Here is a 20310-nt window from a genome sequence, read left to right as displayed (position 1 = left end):
AAGGCGCCGCGATTCGCTGTGCAGAGTTGCGTCCCTTAGGCACGCCAGAAACCTATGATTGTGGGTTCGAATCCCGGTTCGCCCCGATTATGTTTGTAGGTTTGTCAGCAGCATACTCGTGCACGTGGGTTTCACCGAAGTGGTAAACGTCTCAGACCTGCATCACTTCGGGCATTCCTCCCACATTAAGCTGACACGCCGTGATATAACTGGAATACTGTTACAAGCGTCGTTAAACCCAACTCACTCACTCACTCACTATCAACTCAGTTAGTAACGTAATCATTTATAATGGTGAGTATTGTCTCCATTCTTTGTATTAGTTTCTTTACAAGTTAAACGATATGTTTCCAAGTGCATTCTTCCACTCATGCAGTCTCAGCCATTTAACGTAGCTCTAGCCTCAGCTAAACATGCCTTTCCTCATTAGGATTCGGTTGCTTCATGTGACGGAATCAGACGTTCAGATCTAGACCTCCTCGAAATATCAAAGTGTTCAAAACGATTGCTGTCACGATTTTAACTTTCGATTCAGAATGTCAGTAGCAAAAGCACATATTTTTTTACATATGATCCCGGGAGGCCCAGTCGATTTTGAGTTTTTACATGCATAAAAAAGCTAGATAATGAGTTTTAAAGGCGGTGACTTTGTAAGGATCCGATTAAAGACTCCAATCTGTAATAAGTCTTCAGTGCGTGTTAGTGATCGTGACAGCCACTTGTATGTATATGTATATATATCTATATATATGGATATACACGGCGGCTACGTATTCGTGTGTTTGGAGCAGTGCTACTTCTTCATTGCCATAACTTCTGAATTCAAATGAATAACAGGAATTCATGCCATATTCTGGCATTATTCACCACACACATATCAACATTGTTGAGTTGTTGATTCGGCGCCATTTTATAAGTATTAACAGTTCGCTGTATAGGGTCATATAACTGTGAGTTGACTGTAGTATTAATAAGTGTTTTATTCTATAGGAAGACATTCCTTTGATATTTATTGAATGTAGAATATCGCTTGTGTCTTGATTGCATTTTATTCCTGCTACAAGTCACACTTGACCTGCATGTGGTTCGTTGGTGGGTTGTCATTTGATTAAAGCGTCTGTTTGTCCCGTCGAATGCCTTGGTTTGCTTCCTCAATTGAGTAGATCAGTGACATCTATCCTAGGTATTCCATCCATGATATGTCTGGAATAAAGTAAATGGCGGCGTATAAGACATACCCTCACAAAAAATGTTTCCGGATATGAGAAGAAAAAAATATTTATCTTCAGATTTTACAAACAAACTGGAGCACGTGAAGATCCGGGGTAGAATTGGTCTTCATCAATCCATGCTTGCCGTAAAAGGCGACTATGCTTGTCGTAAGAGCCGACTAACGGGATCGGGTTGTCAGGCTCGCTGACTTGGTTGATACATGTCATTGTATCCCAATTGCGTGGATCGATGCTCATGATATCAGTCCCTGGATTGTCTGGTCCAGACGTGATTATTTACAGTCCTCCGTTATATAGCTGGAATATTGCTGAGTGCGGCGTAAGAAAACACACAAACAAACACAAACAAAAGATAGACAGACAGACCAGCATGGGTTGCAAGGAACTAATTTTTTTTAACAAAAAAAAAAAAAACCCACAAAATACAATTGTATAGTTGTCACCTTTTCCGAATAGTGTGTGTGTGTGTGTGTGTGTGTGTGTGTGTGTGTGTGTGTGTGTGTGTGTGTGTGTGTGTGTGTGTGTGTGTGTGTGTGTGTGTGAATCGAGGTTACAGCTGGGCCAAAGTAACTTTTTCTTGTCAACCAAAATGGGGCGGAGTGTCAGGATCAGTAACTGGGTAGCTACTTGCGTGTCGTCCACTTGATGGTAGGGATCGTTCCTCATGTATTTACACACCGCCGACAGTACTGCTATAACTACCATCACAACTACCACAACCAGAACTACTACTACTGCTAGAAAAACTACCACCACTACCCCTACTCCTACTACTTCTACCACTGCTAGAACTACTACCATGACTACCCCTACAACTACTACGACTGTGCTTTTCGTAAGAGGCGACTAACGGGATCGGGTGGTCAGGCTCGTTTATGCATGTCATCGTATCCCAATTGCGTGGACCGATGCTCATGATGTTAATCACTGGATTGTCTGGTACAGATTCGATTATTTACACCCCCCCCCCCCCCCAACAAAAATAAAATAAAATAAAAAAAAAGATAAATAAAAAAAATAAAATTGTTTCACGGGCCCTCCGCCCCAACAGAAAAGCAGCAGGGACAAAAAAGAGTGAGTACGGTTTTACGCTGCTTTTAGCAATATTCTAGCAATATCACGGCGGGGAACACCAGAAATGGGCTTCACACTTTGGCGTCGGCGTGACGAGCGAACGCTTTAACTATTAGGCTGCCCAAACGCCCCCGAACAAGAAATAAATAGAACTTATTTTTATTATTATGTCTCCCGACAGTAATATATACCCTCTTATGAATAAAATGTTATTTTTCAATTCCATTGTTTAACGCTGCACTCAGCAATATTCCAGCTATATGACGGCGGTCTGTAAATAATCGAGTCTGGACCAGACAATCAAGTGATTGACATCATGAGCATCGATCTACGCTATTGGGATACGATGACATGCATCAACCAAGTCAGCAAGCCTGACCACCCGATCTTTATTTACTGATCGAATGCAGGAATCGCGAACGTATGTGTGTTACAGTCATTGTGTAAAATGACTGAACTTTTCACGTAGGAAATATACAAACGCGAAAATATTGCAGACATGTTATAATTATTGTTCCATTTATTATATTATGATAAGGAATTGCCAAAATTTTTATGCTCCATTTCATCACCCAGTGACTGAAAATGAGATTATTGAAAGGAAACGAAATCAATGTATATTTCTTTTTTATATTTTGCCTATCGCTCCCGGCATAATTAGTCAAAGGCGACGTTTTTAAGCCCTATTAAATTTGTAAAAAAATTTAGTTAATCTGACGAAAATATAATTGTAAATCTACTGAAATATTTCGGCATTTTGTAAACCGCCTTAGTGAACATTTCAGTCTATTTACAAATTGACTAATCTAATTTAACAACTACACGAACTCTACTGCAGTGCACAAAAGGGAGCATTTATTGTAAATATGTTCAACATACAACAATTTGAAACATGCCTATTATTGACTAAATTGTACGATTGAGAACTGGTAATACTATTATAAATATTTTATACCAATGGATAATGATTTAATTTCACCATGCAATCGTAACGTGTTATATAACTTATCTTGTTGGCTTTTGCTAGAATATATATCCTTCACTGACATGTATGTTATAATTATAACCGCCGGTAATGGTTATAGGTCTGTAGGACATAGATGGGTGTGGTAAGTTACTGGCTGGGGTGGGGATGGAGGGTATGGCTACATGGTGTGAGGATGTGGGGAGGGGGGGGGGGGGGTATGTTTACAAGGTTGAATTTGTGTTAACGATCTTTACACGGTCGAGTAGCAGTGGAAGCTGTGTAACGTGTACATTGTGTTGACGTTCCTGAAAAATGGGGGCCACGGACGGCCCAGTCGTCTAAGGCGCCGCGATTCACTGTGCAGAGTTGCGTCCCTTGGGCACGCCAGAAACCTATGATTGTGGGTTCGAATCCCGGTTCGCCCCGATTAAGTTTCTAGGTTTGTCGGCACCATACCCGTGCTCTCGGGTTTCACCGAAGTGGTAAACATCTAAGACCTACATCACTTCGGGCTTTCCTCCCACATTAAGCTGACACGCCGTGATACAACTTGAATACTATTAAAAGCGTCGTTAAACCCAACTCACTCACTCACTCACTCCTGTAAAATGGCATTGTAATTTATTGTTTAACAATGATTGAAACTGTATTTATTGTTTCTGTTGAGATTCAGTAGAAATTCATTGAATTGTGTGCCGACAGAGATTTGTTGTCAGGAGTGTAGTACTATTCAGTGGTGAAGAAGTTGTCACATTTAGATGTTCGAATTATCTGTAAACTTCCGGAATAGCATAGATGGATGTCAAACGTGATAGAAGCATATTCTGGGATGTTCTAGTGACACTAGACTGGTCTAAATATAAAGACTTCTACAGGTTCCTGATATGAAGTGCATTCCGCATTCAGTCACATAATTCAGTTCAAAAACATTTACAAATTTTAAGTTGGCGTTGTTCTTGTAGGTTCGGAAGTGGATGGATAGATTTTGTATGTGTATATTTCTATTAGCAATAAATGGGGGAAATATTGGTTTATTTGTCTCACGTTATAATGAATCATCTATCCTCTTTGTACAGTGTCTCTCGTATAGGGTAAACCACGCTTCCGAGGTTTTGGTTGAAAATGTAAACCCTCGGGGCTATTCAACCTCGAAGATTTGCTTTTCAACCAAACCGAGAGGTGTTTTCTCTGGCTTGTAAACCGTCGAAACAACATCTATTAATATTTGTTTGATATTATGTATTAAAATGTGTAAAGAAACGCTCGTAAAATATATCTGACTCTGCGATAAACATGGCACCTTCCAATGAACCACCTTTTCAACGAGGTTTGTGGTCTGATGGTTAGAGTGTCTAACATTTAATCAGGAGGTTTTGGGTTCGATTTCCGCCATCAACAATGAAACAGTTGTCTTCGATTTAAAAAAAACCCCACTTAGTCAAAAGTGACAACGCCTAAACAATGATCAGAAATCCAGTGATTAATATCAGGAACACCGATCCACACAATTGGGATACGATGACATGCATCAACCAAGTCAGCGCACCTGACCACCCGATCCCGTTAGTAGCCTCTTACGACAAGCACAACAGCCTCTTATGGCATCCATGGGTTGATGAAGACCTAATCACTACCAGGATCTTCACTGGTCTGATACTTGTCATAAATCCACGAATAAACACCGTAAAACGCCGTCGTCACGAAGATGAATCGGAGAAAGACATTTGAACTTCATTAGAAAAATACTTGACATGCGACAACGAAGGGCTGTGGTAATACACAATCACCACGCTTTTTCTCGACAGTGTGCTTCCTTGAAAATGCAAACAAAATAGAACAGGACAACTTTGCCAGTCATCAACAAGGTGCCACAGCGCTCTCTTATATCACAAAATAATTGTGTGAGAGTGAATCAGATATGAAAGTGTGGCTGTCACATCATTGACACCCCAAAACATAAAATATTTTCGCCGTTAAAAGTATTGTCCAGTCCATGAAGATACAGTACACGTTAAAAAATAAATGTCGACAATAAAAATTATATGAATAAACAGATGAAGAAACTACCACTCATGCATTTCTCATGTAGTTGGGACCCGTGAAGATCCGGGATAGAATAGGTCTTCAGCAACCCATGCTTGCCGTAAAAGGCGACTGTGCTTGTCGTAAAGAGGCGATTAACGGGATCGGGTGGTCAGGCTCGCTGACTTGGTTGATGCATGTCATCGATCGTAATTGCATGGATTGACTGGTCCAGACTCGATTATTTAAAGTCGGCCGTCATACAGCTGGAATTTTGCTGAGTGCGGCGTCAAACAACAAACCAACAAACCAATCATGTAGTTGGACAACATTTCAGCAAAGTTAACTTATTGCTAACTTCATTTTTTTATAATAATCACCGAAGCATACGTAAATGTCCCCGCAGTGTGCCTGCAGGGTTCAAATAACACCCTCTTGTAATTGTGGCGAAATGTTCATAGAATTATTCAAGACGTATTTTAAATATATTTGATTTTTTATAATACATAAACTACATACATATATGTATTATATAAACACAAATTGTCTCACTTCGGACTCAGTTTCAGCTGACTAAAACATTACTTATTAGATTAAGGGAACGTGATATGAAAATGCCATCGCGAGAACAAGCGACGAGGAGAAACTTTAAAACAAGACAATACGACATGCCAAACACACAAGTGGGTGAAGTGAGGATCTACCGTTTTGAATACTAAATAAAAGCGACAAAACTCTTTCCATGATTATAAGAAATATCTGCTAAAATCACAGTACGTTGTCCTTATCCGACTATTTTAAAAGCATGCGTTCATGACACACTATCAAACACTAAATCTAACAAATGCTGACAATGATCGGGTGTATGTGGCGCCATATTGAAACTTGAACGAATTCTTGCGATCTCGAAAACAACTTAAAATGCATAAAGTGCGTGACTTGGAGATCGCGAGAACGGGAGATTCGGGAAATCTCGCACACTGGTGTTTTAGGAAGGCGTCAATGCACGTGAAGAAGTTCATAATGTATTGTAAGTAGGAACATATTAGCAATACCGTATTCGACGTAATAAGCGCCTGCTCTAATAAGCGTCCACGGCGATATTTGTTAATATATTGGCTAGAGAACAATCCCAATTAGCAACCCTTTCAGAGTATAGAATCAATACAAAAACTATCAAATAACTCATATAATTCATTCAGGTAATTATATTTTTCCCTATGAGTGAATTGTTGCATGTTTGAGTGTTTGATTGACTGATTTCATATATGAGAGGAAGAATAGTGTATATGTGAATCTAAGTACGAATGTGATTTAAGCCTAAGTTGTTTTGATGTGTTCCAGGTGTTGGTAATGATAATAGCTATGTTGATTTGTAGTTACTGTAGAATTAATGTTGCATATTGTTAACACGGATTTTAGGTACGCTTGGTAAATCTGGCTTGGCGGACCTTGGTGAACGTCGTGTGCACCCTAGTGCCATACACCGGGTAGGAATTATGCTATTTTGCATCTCGTATGTTTATGTGATACTGAGTATCACATCTATTCTATTTGATATGCGTATTGCATTACGACGTCTGTGTCATATTTAATTTGAAGATATTTTGAAGATATGAGTTCATCAAGGAGTTATCTCCCATTGTTGTATTGTCATACGATCTGTCATTTTTGTTTCACCTAATTTGTGTAATGGACTGTTTTTAAGCCTCAGGTATATTGTATGACGCTATATATATTGAATGATATATTGTTTCAGGGTGTGTTTAATTGACCGGGAATAAAACGTTCTCACCCCGTAACCAGTGTCTTGGACTTTTGATGTTGCCTCCACACTAAAATCGGTTACATACATAAGACTTATATATTCGTGTATAACTTGTATAACTTGTATAACTTGTGTGTTGTATGCACCCTTAAATATGGGCAATTAAATTCTGGAAAAATATATCTGTCGTATGTAAACATTTCAGGCTGTCAGCATAAACCGCGAAATTTTTCTTTCAACTCTGTTTTGTTTTCACCCAAATAATATTCTGATATCCGATAAGAGCCCCCTATTTCTAATTTTGAGAGCGCCCTGGTCCCTTATAACGTCGAATACGGTATGTCTGCTCTGTAGGCACTTGGAGACACTTAAATGATTTGCAGGTTTGGTAGTGCGGCGGGCGGGGGTGAAATATATTAAATAATTTTACCATAAAAGTAGTGAAGATGTGTAATATTTCGGACAATGCATGCTAGTTTTAGCCGAACGCTCAAACTTGGTCTGAGTGGACTTTTGAAATATAAAAAGTCAACGCCAGAGAGTAACTAGTCTTGATTAACCATCGAAAAGAATCTGGGTAATCCAGAGCTTTAATTGCATCTCTTGAATGGATTGGAGTTGTTGCACAGTCATGTTTTCTGTTCAATATATGGAAGTGTAGATGTGAATGAATCCAGTAGTCAGAATATAGCTATTCCTGGTAATTGTATCCCGTGTTTAGCTGTCAGTGCAGATCAGAATATCAGTATAATACACATCCTACACAAAAAGTTTTGTCGCTATTATTGATGACATTTAGGCACTTCGAGACTGACATCTGGAACGATAAATGATTCGCAGCGCATTCTAATCGCGGAACCGTCGCAGAGTATAATCTCTAGTACACGCACGCCCCTAGTGGATTAGTACGGCGGTACTCCCCATTGGTCGCCCTGTGCCCAAAATTGACGTAAAGTGGATTTAGGTGCCGGTGTCCCGCTATAAACTATACCGGTACAGATTTTCCCCCGGAGAATCTGTTCTCCCCCGGGCGGATATATTTCGCGCCCCCCTCAGTAAATAGTCTTCCCCCACCACACCCCCCCACACCCCACACCCCCCCCCACACACCCCGATTATTCGGTTTGTTGCAATGTCTTTAAGTACTATATTCTTTAAATAGTTATCTTTAATGTAAGGAGGGTTACTTTAAAAAATAGATTATGAAATATGGTCATAATGAATTGATATTTCAGCATATTTTATTTGGTAACTGTACCTTCCATCCTAAAATAATTATAAGACATAATCATACCAAACAAATTTGAATGAACTGACGTAATGTAACAAATACATGTACGGTTACTGTTGAAACTGAATTCGGAAATTTTATTATTAATTCTCGCAAACATTCGGTTTTAACACTAACTACGTAAAAACTGTCAACATATCAAAGCGCGCCTCCAGCTCAGGCTGTCCGTTGTACTCTGATTTAAGATCTAAAATATATTCCTTAATACAGATTTAAAAATGGTGTCAGTGTAATATCAGTGGCTAGAATATCATGGTGCAACCAGGATTCTGTTAAACTTACAACATCATAACTATCTAATTCAGCACTCATTGAATCTAGTTTGTCTTTATGCGGATGTCACCGCAACAGAAGAGAAAAAGTAAAACTAAGAATGATAATCGGAAATTATATAAGCAAAGTAACCCAAAATATAGAGAAATGTGTATCATCTTCCCGAAATGATTAGCCTGTAGAATAGATTCAAAAACACCCGGGGGGGGGGGGGGGGGGGGGGAATCTTATTTCGTTGGGTGGGGGAGAGCTTATTTCGAGAGGGGCGGAGAACTGTACCGGTATAAATTCGCCGGGGGCGAATATATTTCGTGACACCGGCTCGTTGCAATTTGTGACCTGGCTGATTGTATGTATTCGCACCCAAATCGTTTGATGATGAGACAACAAAGCTGGCTTAGGGACTGATTATTTGATATTCTGGGTATATATTCTGCAAAACCAGATTATTATTTCATTAAAAGTACGAAACGAAATATTCAAAAAGATACAATTACAAGCAATTACCAAATTACGCTGTGATCAATGTCATATTTCCCTCAAATGTCAAAACGTGTAATGTTGGTTGGTTGGTTGGTTGTTTAACGCCGCACTCAGCAATATTCCAGCTATATGACGGCGGTCTGTAAATAATCGAGTCTGGACCAGTCAATCCAGTGATTAATATTATGAGCATCGATCCACACAAGTTAGATCGATGTCATGCATTAACAAAGTCAACGAGCCTGACCATCCGATCCCGTTAGTCGCCTTTTACGACAAGCATAGTCACCTTTTTAGGGTGAATCTGAAGACTTATTCTTCCCCGGAATCTTCACTGGTCCAAAACATTTAATGATTAAATATACCACTTGACAGTGAAAGGTATAATGTATATTTGTACACCTTTGTATATAACTGATCTCATGACATATTAAGAATAGTAAAATAATCGGGTGGTCCTTAACTTCTTTTAAGTGAGTGAGTGAGTGAGTGAGTATGTTTTTACGCCGCTTTTAGCAATATTCCAGCAATATCACGGCGGGGGGACACCAGAAATGGGCTTCAGCTTCTTTTAAGTGGTACACGTATATTCAAAACGTGTAATGATTCACCCTAAGGTGAATGAAGCCATCACATCTAACTTATTGTTGTGTCTTGAACTTGTTATGACACGTGTCAACCTGATGTTATGACTAGTGTCACACCTGCCACAAGTTGACATTGTTTGTGTAAACACAAATGCCCAAGTTGCAAAACTTATTGAACGCCCCTCGTACATTTACATTATACAATCATGTGTTGCATAAAGTTATGTTTCCTGTTGTGTGTTCCAGATCTCCATCAGTTGTGATGTCGAATAAAGATATCTCAAAACAGCATAACACCTACTCATTTATGATGGAGATTTCCAAACAGCCCTGACAGTTGGAATAACGTGTTGTCACACACTACCAGTGATGATTCCCCAATCAAAACCGAAAAGAGATCTATGTCATCTTGGACTTTCCGACACCGAGAAATATTTGAGACATGCGGTCATGGTTTGGCCTAAGCAACCAGGTATCTTATGCCTTCAGCACGGCAGAAAAGATGCAACCATACAGTCAGCTATTGACGCCTGCGGCACCTTTTTGATGGGATGACCACGTAAACATGTTGTATCAGAAATCAAAGGGAGTCATTGTCAGTGAGATTGAGGAGGGTGTACGAATATTTGACAAACGCAAGCCGATATGCCTTGCTACTGACTGGTCTAAAGGTGGAATTGGATTTTGGCTATTCCAAAAACATTGCAAATGCCCCAAGACAGTGCCTTTCTGTTGTCACGATGGTTGGAAATTCACTCTGGTTGGCAGTCGATTTACTCATGCAGTTGAATCCCGCTGCGCCCCTTTGGAAGGATAGGCATTGGCAGTTGACAGAAGCGATTGCAATCACGGCAACCGTATGGCCCCTTCCCTACCTTGTGGCCCACCCACGCCACCGGACTATCCAGTCTACCCATTTCAATGTGTGTGTGCTGACTTTTTCCATTACAAAGGGATCAACTTCTTAGTGGTTGTCGAAAGATACTCCAACTGGCCTATAGTTGAAAGAACCTCCAGTGGTGCATCTGGCCTGATTGATTATCTACGCCGAATATGTTTCCCCTTTGGCATTCCGGATGAGCTATCCTCTGATGGTGGCCCTGAATTCACAGCTTCAGCTACCAGAGAGTTCCTTCGAACATGTGGTGTGCATCATCGCCTGTCATCTGTTGCCTTCCAAACACAGCAATTGTCGAGCAGAGGTCGGTGTCAAGACTGTCAAAAGATTGATAACGAACAACACTGGACCTAATGGGGAACTTGACACTGAGGCCTTCCAACGTGCAATGCTACAATACAGGAACACTCCAGACAGAGACACTAAGTTATCCCCTGCGATGTGCGTCTTCGGTAGGCCCATAAAGGACTTAATACCAATACTACCTGGTACCTGAGCACACCAAACAGCTACAACCCCTTGTTGTTGGGAATCCCGTCCGAATCCAAAATCAAACAGGTCCTCATCCACTGAAATGGGACAAAACTGGATGTGTGATCAAAGTTCGCCAATTCGACCAGTATGTTGTACGTGTGGATGGCTCAGGCAGAGTGACTCTACGCAACAGGAAATTCTTCCGCAAATACACTCCTGTGTATCCACCCACACCAACAGTCACAGTTGCTGATCATATGCCAGGTCATATTCACTCAACATCACCAGCTGGTCTCAATGGTACACAATACCGTCCTTTCTTGCAGAAGGCCTCATCCAAGCCCAGCACTGCCAACAGTAATCAGCCTGTTGCCCCCTCGCAGAATTTATTAAACTTGATGGAACCATCATCCTCAGCTGTGCAAGCACCGACGACTGTGAGTCCCTCAGATCTGTCATCGGAACTACCAAGCTTTCAACACCAGACTGTTGCTCATCAACAACCTGCCGCACCGTCGTTGACAACAACACCAAATAGAAGAACGCTCCCACCCCATGCCTGCCCAAGTGGACGTTGAACCCAGACTTTCTACTCGGAGAAAGATTGCACTCTCGTGGCTTAGTGACTATATTCATGCTATTAAGGAGGAATAACCTCTGGACTGTAGGGCTGTAAATCTAAAAAAAAGAATATCAGACATGCCTGTGTTACATGACATTCCTGTCATCCTTCCCTTCCAGAGATATGGAGGATTGGGACATTCATAATATGTGACATCAACACACTTGAAGATATTTCAGTTAATTTAAAACTCAGTCAAGACTTGACTGCCTTATTTAAGTCCTTGTCATACCTTATGCAAGATCTACCAATGACTTGGGTGGGGAGAGAGGATTATGTACATTAACCACAAGACCAAGGAGCGTCCATTCCAATTTGGAATGAACGTTGGATTGCTTTGGAAAGATCGCTCATTCCAACCTTTCCCAAGTTTGAGGTATCAGTTTCACCACATGTGCACAGACCGCCTATACCGCAGCTGTGACGTAGTAGCATTACATTCGCTGCGTTTGCAGCATATAAGATGTGTAATCTGTGGAGTAACTAAAGTAATATTACGGCTGAAATCTTACTTGCATGGTTGTTTTAATAGATAACTTACGTTTTAAAAACACAATTGTTCTTATATAATGTTTTTAGGTTTGGTTTATAAATACTAGAGAGGATTTTTTATACATATAAAAATGATCGAAAACACAGCTGAACAATAGAAAAATCAAAATAGGAGTTGTGAACAGTGACAAATTTTAATTACATCACTGTGTCAATAATTATTGACTGAGTCCGTCAAACAACTGTCAAACCATTTATTGCCATGTACGTACATGTACACAGGAAGTCGGTGCTGTCTGAGGCTCCAGGTAAATAAACATCGTGGTTTTATGACGGGAGATCAGACGAACCGTGAACCAGGGGCATGCGACGTAATTACACCTAAAGGTGGTAGAACCAGGGTATTGTCTCTTGAACTGGCTAATTGACCGTACATATGATTGGTAAATATATTCGTTTTGACACCCGTGTTTCATGCGCATCCCGGCTCATAAGCAGAATACAGACAAATGAGGCCCGGTGATCAGCGGAGCGTGAACAACATGGATGCCGCCTTTCGGCCGTACCGAACAGTCAAGCTGCGATCTCGGAACTGCTCGCCAGTTGCAAGCGGAGACAAGATTACTTCCCTTATCCAAACATGATCGTTGCTCAGAAATGTTCAAATCTATCTTCAGTAAATCATGAAATTAATGCAAGCATGACATTTATGCGAAAAAGGCGATCGTCAGTCCCTCTGATTATTTTAATATGTTTCATTTCATTATGATAAAAAAGTTGGTCACTTATAAGGTTACCACGTTGAAAATGGAAACGATCAATAACAAAAACAACAAAATGTATTCTCTCATCACTCAGCCTAACAGTGATATAACTGCAAATAAAACAATCAAGTGCGCTAAAGTATTACACAAGGTGGGTGGAAGACCAGGGACACTTTGAGCTCGACAGGTGTCATCAACTGGTCAAGTAACATCACGGTTTGTATATTCACGTTGATTGCACAGTCTTAACTGGCGCCAACTAATCATGACGGCGTCTTCAGAACAGAACAGAACTTTATTTCTCCCAGGTTTAGGCTTACGTGGATAACGGAAAATTTTGTTTTAGTGATAGCACATTTTTAATTCAATCTAATATACTTTCCTTCATTGATTATATGATTGTGGTCGTAGATGTATCTAAATATGGTGCCCTAAATATGTTCAGTAAATACACAGGATTTATTGTTATACTATTAGGATTAATATATACAATTGAGTATTTATACCCTTGATCATCAAGTTAGTCACTACTTTTATTTTCACATGTTCGATTTGTATGATTTGGGTTATGATTAAATTGACAAAATAAGAAATCATTCCGTGTATATGTGTATTATATATTGTACCCCAATACGTAATTAAATTGTGTATGAAGAAGGACACTAGGTTAATTACTGTAATTGATTATTTGATAAACATATTCACCTTTAGTTGCGTAATATGTCACAGAGGTAAAGCTAATTCATAACAACTAATTGTCCCATTTATTTGGCTTCTATCTTTTATGTGAAACAAATGCTATAACATGGGGTGATAAACTTCATTGGCAATAGACGTAGCATATAATTGTCAGCATGAACAGTCTACTCTGTTCCAGATATGTTTATTCATTTTGTCAGCATTTAACTCGTTGCATTCCTGGCTCAATGATTCATTTGACGAAATCTTGTTCCCTGTTTTGAATTACCGTCAGATAGTTCCAGACCAATTATAAAATTTCCACCCCTATGTGTTGCGCATAATTCCGAGATCATTCGATGTTCATATTCTTGTACGAACACTTATCAAAATTCATTTATACCTATTATGTACGATTATGTACATATGTATATTAGTTCAAATTATAATAATGAGGCCCTCTATTCTCGAAAGGGTCTTTGTTCTACGACAACCGTAAGTCGGTATGGGAAAACAAAATATTTGTTTAATTGTTCAAAGTTCATAGTCAATGTCATATGATTATAGACAAGGTAGATAAGAAATCAAATATAAAGAGTAGCCACTTTAAATGACAGAAATTCTTTTAGTTAAATTTGCCCATGATTTGGTCTTTTTGTGGTGAATAGTGCCAAAATACTCTTAATTATTTACTTTCATGTCATTACTAATCTCACATAAGGTCAAAAGTTGTACAACGTTTAACAGATATGATTATGACATGTTGTATCCAAACGTATCCAAACATATCCAAAAAAATCCAAAAAAAATCCAAACAAATCCAAGCTTGGAAATAAGTTTTGGATTGTTTGGAATGGATGATATTTTGTCCAGTGTACATTATACAATCATGTGTTGCATTAAGTTCTGATTCCTGTTCTGTGTTCCAGATCTTCATCATTTGTGATGTCGAATAAAGATATCTCAAAACAGTATAACGCCTACTCATTTATTAAATCTCCCAGGGAATGTGTAATAGAAGCTGAAACAAACGCGACATTAACATGTCAACTGAATCGAGACCTCAAACAACACGTGATCCAACCTCTATGGAAATGTACAACAGTATAAAAAGGACAAATTGTGTGAATAAATTGATCAATTCCATTAAAGTTTAAAATACTTGCCAATGTCACGACGGCACAAGCTTTGGACAATCTCTTGGACAGTTGTGACTAAACTGCTGAAGTCTTCGATTTGAATTGCTGTCGCATTATCCGAGGCAATATCCACCAACTCCTGCTCATAACGGCTCTTGTATGGTGATGATGGGAAGTTAAGCAAAGGATTTACACCAACAGCAATCACTCTTATCCCAGAGTTCTTCGTCTCTGCAGCAGCAGCTTTAGTATCTGCTGGATAGTTTGACAAACCATCGGTCATCACAATCATGATGTGATTGTTACCAGACGTGTCCGCGTCTAAAAGACCCTTTGCTCTCCTTATACCAAGATGAGTGAATGTTCCTGATTTCGGATGAGCAAGCATACGTATTGCATTCACTAGTGAGTTGATGTCAGAGGATGCGGTGATAACAGCTGTCACATCATCGCTGTATAGCACGACGCCAACTTTGGTAAGGCAGTTGCTTCTGATACTTTGATCAGCAAAAGTAATCAACGCATTCCTAACTTCCTCAAAACCGGAATTACTGATACTCTCCGATCCATCTACGACAACGTAAGCTGTGTATGCCCCAGAGCAACCTATTAAAATAAATAAAATGGTCACACATGAAGAATATGTAAACGATTCAAGGTCCCCCCCAAAAGGCAAATGAGGACACCTTTATGATTATATTCATCATAACTTATTCTAAAGGACAACAGCACCACTAAATGGAACAGCCTCTCCACCTCCCCGCTCCCCAAAAGTTACCGTGTGTTGTAAAATGTTTATCCACAGAAAATAGTTTTACAAACAATTACTCATTTACTATGTCTTCGCCTATTGTATCTCAATAAGAACACTGGTATTTAACTAAGCTATTCATGCATGTATTATATAATAGATGTACGTGTGAAAATATGTTTGTATAAACTTAAGTGTATATGTTTGTGTGTGTCTCTGTGTGTGGGTGTGTGAGCGCATGTGCGGGTATACCAGCCTGATGTACGAAAGGGTTCGTGTGTGCATGTATGTCAGGGGTAATCTGGTGTTTGTGCGGATGAATGTGCTCAAGCTTTGGTATATCGATGACCTGATATCATTCAGTTTGTGTCTGTGTGTGTGTGTGTGTGGTGTTGTGTGTGTTTGTGTGTGTTTGTGTGTGTGTTTGTGTGTGTGTTTGTGTGTGTGTGTGTGTGTGTTTGTGTTTGTGTGTGTGTGTGTGTGTGTGTGTGTGTGTGTGTGTGTGTGTGTGTGTGTGTGTGTGTGTATGTGTGTGTGTGTGTGTGTGTGTGTATGTTTGCGTATGTTTGCATGTTTGCATGTGTGAAGGGTGGGGTTAGAGGGAGACTGAAATGTGTCTGTGAAAAGTATTTCTGTCTTCATATTCCGATATTTACAATAAGATTACTTTATATATTTTATGTTGTTAATGACATTATGTCTCTCATAATCCTTTCGGTTTTATGGTACTTGTCTTCATGTTTTGGGGTATTGTATTGTACTCTATTTCTACCGGCTGCCTGGTTGAGTCTACAATGTAAGTGAAGATGGCTAGATCTATACGTGTGACCTCTTGTTTACACCCACAGCCATACAACAAAAAGCCGTATCGCGGAATAAAATATTTCCCTGAAAAGAGAGGTCACATGAGCGTATGTATGCTCAATTTGCTTTTCAGGAACATCTGTTTTAGTAAACTTTGTTTTCAAGATGTTTATTCCAAAAATATCCCCATAAGATGAGAAAGGTCTGTTAGGAACTACCCCAGTAAGTCAGTCACAACGACAGAGCGTCTTAATACATTTATATCAAGTACAAGACGTCAAAATGGCCGACACGATAAAAAGTGGCGGCAGATATTTCCGAAGTCGTTAAAGCACCAGTGGCCATTTCAAGTGTTATTCATGACTGAACAGTTGGCTGATCATTGAAATGTGATTGTAACGTTGTGTCAATTAGATACTAATGTACATTCATAGATTGCTGTAGACTGTCACAGCGATGGTTTGGATGTGCTTTTTCTTCGTTTTGTTCTTTAGGATGGGTTGTACAGAGGATATCCTTAAACGGGCAAGCAATCAAACTCTCCCAATGTATGCGAAAACGCTAAGTTCAAAATTAAAGGGTCTAAATGATGAGAAACGACGCTTCAGTATGTAATTCATGCAAGGGAATTCCCAGGGATTTCCCCAAGGAAGATGCAAGTAGTCCGTTGTTGAACGTTGTTGAACTTCAGTTTCGCGGTCATGTGACCGACCACTCGTCCAAAGGAAAAGCCGTATATCGTCTAAACTTCACATAACAAAAATATTTACCGTTATAACCAAATAAAACACAACCCATTGTCCGATAGAGATGACTGTGCATAGCGGAGGGATACGTTATCTCAATAAATTTAGTAACATGGTTTGGATTGACGTCTTGACGCGTGTCTGAATTCCAGTAACAGGTTTCATATCCTAAAACTGACCTATCAGCAAATCTTACTGCACTGCGTGCGACAGATACTAGAGCAAGGCATGCCAGATATACGGAACCTAATACTAAACCTAATTCCCTAAAGGAAGCCTTGGGCATCACGTGTGTCAGGGGACCAGCGCTATCTGATTGGCTGTTAACAGTTCTACATAGCGCAGCAAAAAGCATCGTTTTCCTGTCCATTTTACGCTTTTACAGACACTTTCTCAACGCTCACCAATTACCAAATTTAATGAATATTGAGTCGTTTTTTTCATCCAATGACCAAATTCGGAAAATAAACGACGTTTTCGTGTTTGCAATGTTATTTCAGCCATTGGCTAATAATTGATATATTCCATTAAAGTTTAAAATACTTGCCAATGTCACGACGGCACAAGCTTTGGACAATGTCTTGGACAGTTGTGACTAAACTGCTGAAGTCTTCGATTTGAAGTGCTGTCGCATTATCCGAGGCAATATCCACCAACTCCTGCTCATAACGGCTCTTGTATGGTGATGATGGGAAGTTAAGCAAAGGATTTACACCAACAGCAATCACTCTTATCCCAGAGTTCTTCGTCTCTGCAGCAGCAGCTTTAGTATCTGCTGGATAGTTTGACAAACCATCGGTCATCACAATCATGATGTGATTGTTACCAGACGTGTCCGCGTCTAAAAGACCCTTTGCTCTCCTTATACCAAGATGAGTGAATGTTCCTGATTTCGGATGAGCAAGCATACGTATTGCATTCACTAGTGAGTTGATGTCAGAGGATGCGGTGATAACAGCTGTCACATCATCGCTGTATAGCACGACGCCAACTTTGGTAAGGCTGTTGCTTCTGATACTTTGATCAGCAAACGTAATCAACGCATTCCTAACTTCCTCAAAACCGGAATTACTGATACTCTCCGATCCATCTACGACAACGTAAGCTGTGTATGCCCGAGAGCAACCTGTTAAAATAAATAAAATGGTCACACTTGAAGAATATGTAAACGATTCAAGCCCCCCCCCAAAAAAAGGCAAATGTGGGCACCTTTATGATTATATTCATCATAACTTATTCTAAAGGACAACAGCACCACTAAATGGAACAGCCTCTCCACCTCCCCGCTCCCCAAAAGTTACCGTGTGTTGTAAAATGTTTATCCACAGAAAATAGTTTTACAAACAATTATTCATTTACTATGTCTTCGCCTGTTGTATCTCAATAAGAACACTGGTATTTAACTAAGCTATTCATGCATGTATTATATAATAGATGTACGTGTGAAAATATGTTTGTATAAGCTTAAGTGTATATGTTTGTGTGTGTCTCTGTGTGTGGGTGTGTGAGCGCATGTGCGGGTATACCAGCCTGATGTACGAAAGGGTTCGTGTGTGCATGTATGTCAGGGGTAAAATGGTGTTTGTGCGGATGAATGTGCTCAAGCTTTGGTATATCGATGACCTGATATCATTCAGTTTGTGTGTGTGTGTGTGTGGTGTGGTGTGTGTGTGTGTGTGTGTGTGTGTGTGTGTGTGTGTGTGTGTGTGTTAGTGTGTGTTTGTGTGTGTGTGTGTGTGTGTGTGTGTGTGTGTGTGTGTGTGTTTGTGTATGTGTTTGTGTATGTGTATGTGTGTGTTTGTGTATGTTTGCGTATGTTTGCATGTTTGCATGTGTGAAGGGTGGGGTTAGAGGGAGACTGAAATGTGTCTGTGAAAAGTATTTCTGTCTTCATATTCCGATATTTACAATAAGATTACTTTATATATTTTATGTTGTTAATGACATTATGTCTCTCATAATCCTTTCGGTTTTATGGTACTTGTCTTCATGTTTTGGGGTATTGTATTGTACTCTATTTTTACCGGCTGCCTGGTCGAGTCTACAATGTAAGTGAAGATGGCTAGATCTATACGTGTGACCTCTTGTTTACACCCACAGCCATACAACAAGAAGCCGTATCGCGGAATAAAATATTTCCCTGAAAAGAGAGGTCACATGAGCGTATGTATGCTCAATTTGCTTTTCAGGAACATCTGTTTTAGTAAACTTTGTTTTCAAGATGTTTATTCCAAAAATATCCCCATAAGATGAGAAAGGTCTGTTAGGAACTACCCCAGTAAGTCAGTCACAACGACAGCGTCTTAATACATTTATATCAAGTACAAGACGTCAAAATGGCCGACACGATAAAACGTGGCGGCAGATATTTCCGAAGTCGTTAAAGCAGCAGTGGCCATTTCAAGTGTTATTCATGACTGAACAGTTGGCTGATCATTGAAATGTGATTGTAACGTTGTGTCAATTAGATACTAATGTACATTCATAGATTGCTGTAGACTGTCACAGCGATGGTTTGGATGTGCTTTTCTTCGTTTTGTTCTTTAGGATGGGTTGTACAGAGGATATCCTTAAACGGGCAAGCAATCAAACTCTCCCAATGTATGCGAAAACGCTAAGTTCAAAATTAAAGGGTCTAAATGATGAGAAACGACGCTTCTGTATGTAATTCATGCAAGGGAATTCCCAGGGATTTCCCCAAGGAAGATGCAAGTAGTCCGTTGTTGAACGTTGTTGAACTTCAGTTTCGCGGTCATGTGACCGACCACTCGTCCAAAGGAAAAGCCGTATATCGTCTAAACTTCACATAACAAAAAAATTTACCGTTATAACCAAATAAAACACAACCCATTGTCCGATAGAGATGACTGTGCATAGCGGAGGGATATGTTATCTCAATAAATTTAGTAACATGGTTTGGATTGACGTCTTGACGCGTGTCTGAATTCCAGTAACAGGTTTCATATCCTAAAACTGACTTATCAGCAAATCTTACTGCACTGCGTGCGACAGATACTAGAGCAAGGCATGCCAGATATACGGAACCTAATACTAAACCTAATTCCCTAAAGGAAGCCTTGGGCGTCACGTGTGTCAGGGGACCAACGCTATCTGATTGGCTGTTAACAGTTCTACATAGCGCAGCAAAAAGCATCGTTTTCCCGTCTATTTGACGCTTTTGAAGACACTTTCTCGACGCTCACCAATAACCAAATTTAATGAATATTGAGTCCTTTTTTTTTCAT

The 20310-nt window shown here is 39.8% G+C and overlaps 1 protein-coding gene across 1 annotated transcript; it reads right to left on the bottom strand.

Annotated features, from left to right (window-relative positions):
* Nucleotides 1-14593: 14593 nt before the first annotated feature.
* Nucleotides 14594-20094, bottom strand: LOC139461534 (collagen alpha-6(VI) chain-like). The gene is made up of 3 exons (XM_071243018.1): nt 20061-20094; nt 17613-18191; nt 14594-15370 (listed from the first exon to the last, which is right to left on the bottom strand). Exons 1-3 carry the CDS (start codon nt 20092-20094, stop codon nt 14772-14774), a joined length of 1212 nt encoding a protein of 403 aa, XP_071099119.1. The 3' UTR covers nt 14594-14771.
* Nucleotides 20095-20310: the final 216 nt, after the last annotated feature.

This window comes from Haliotis cracherodii, unplaced genomic scaffold, assembly GCF_022045235.1.
Source record: "Haliotis cracherodii isolate W230 unplaced genomic scaffold, xgHalCrac1.p SCAF_15, whole genome shotgun sequence".
In the NCBI taxonomy this organism is placed as follows: domain Eukaryota; kingdom Metazoa; phylum Mollusca; class Gastropoda; order Lepetellida; family Haliotidae; genus Haliotis; species Haliotis cracherodii.
This window is presented reverse-complemented; position numbering and strand designations above follow the sequence as displayed.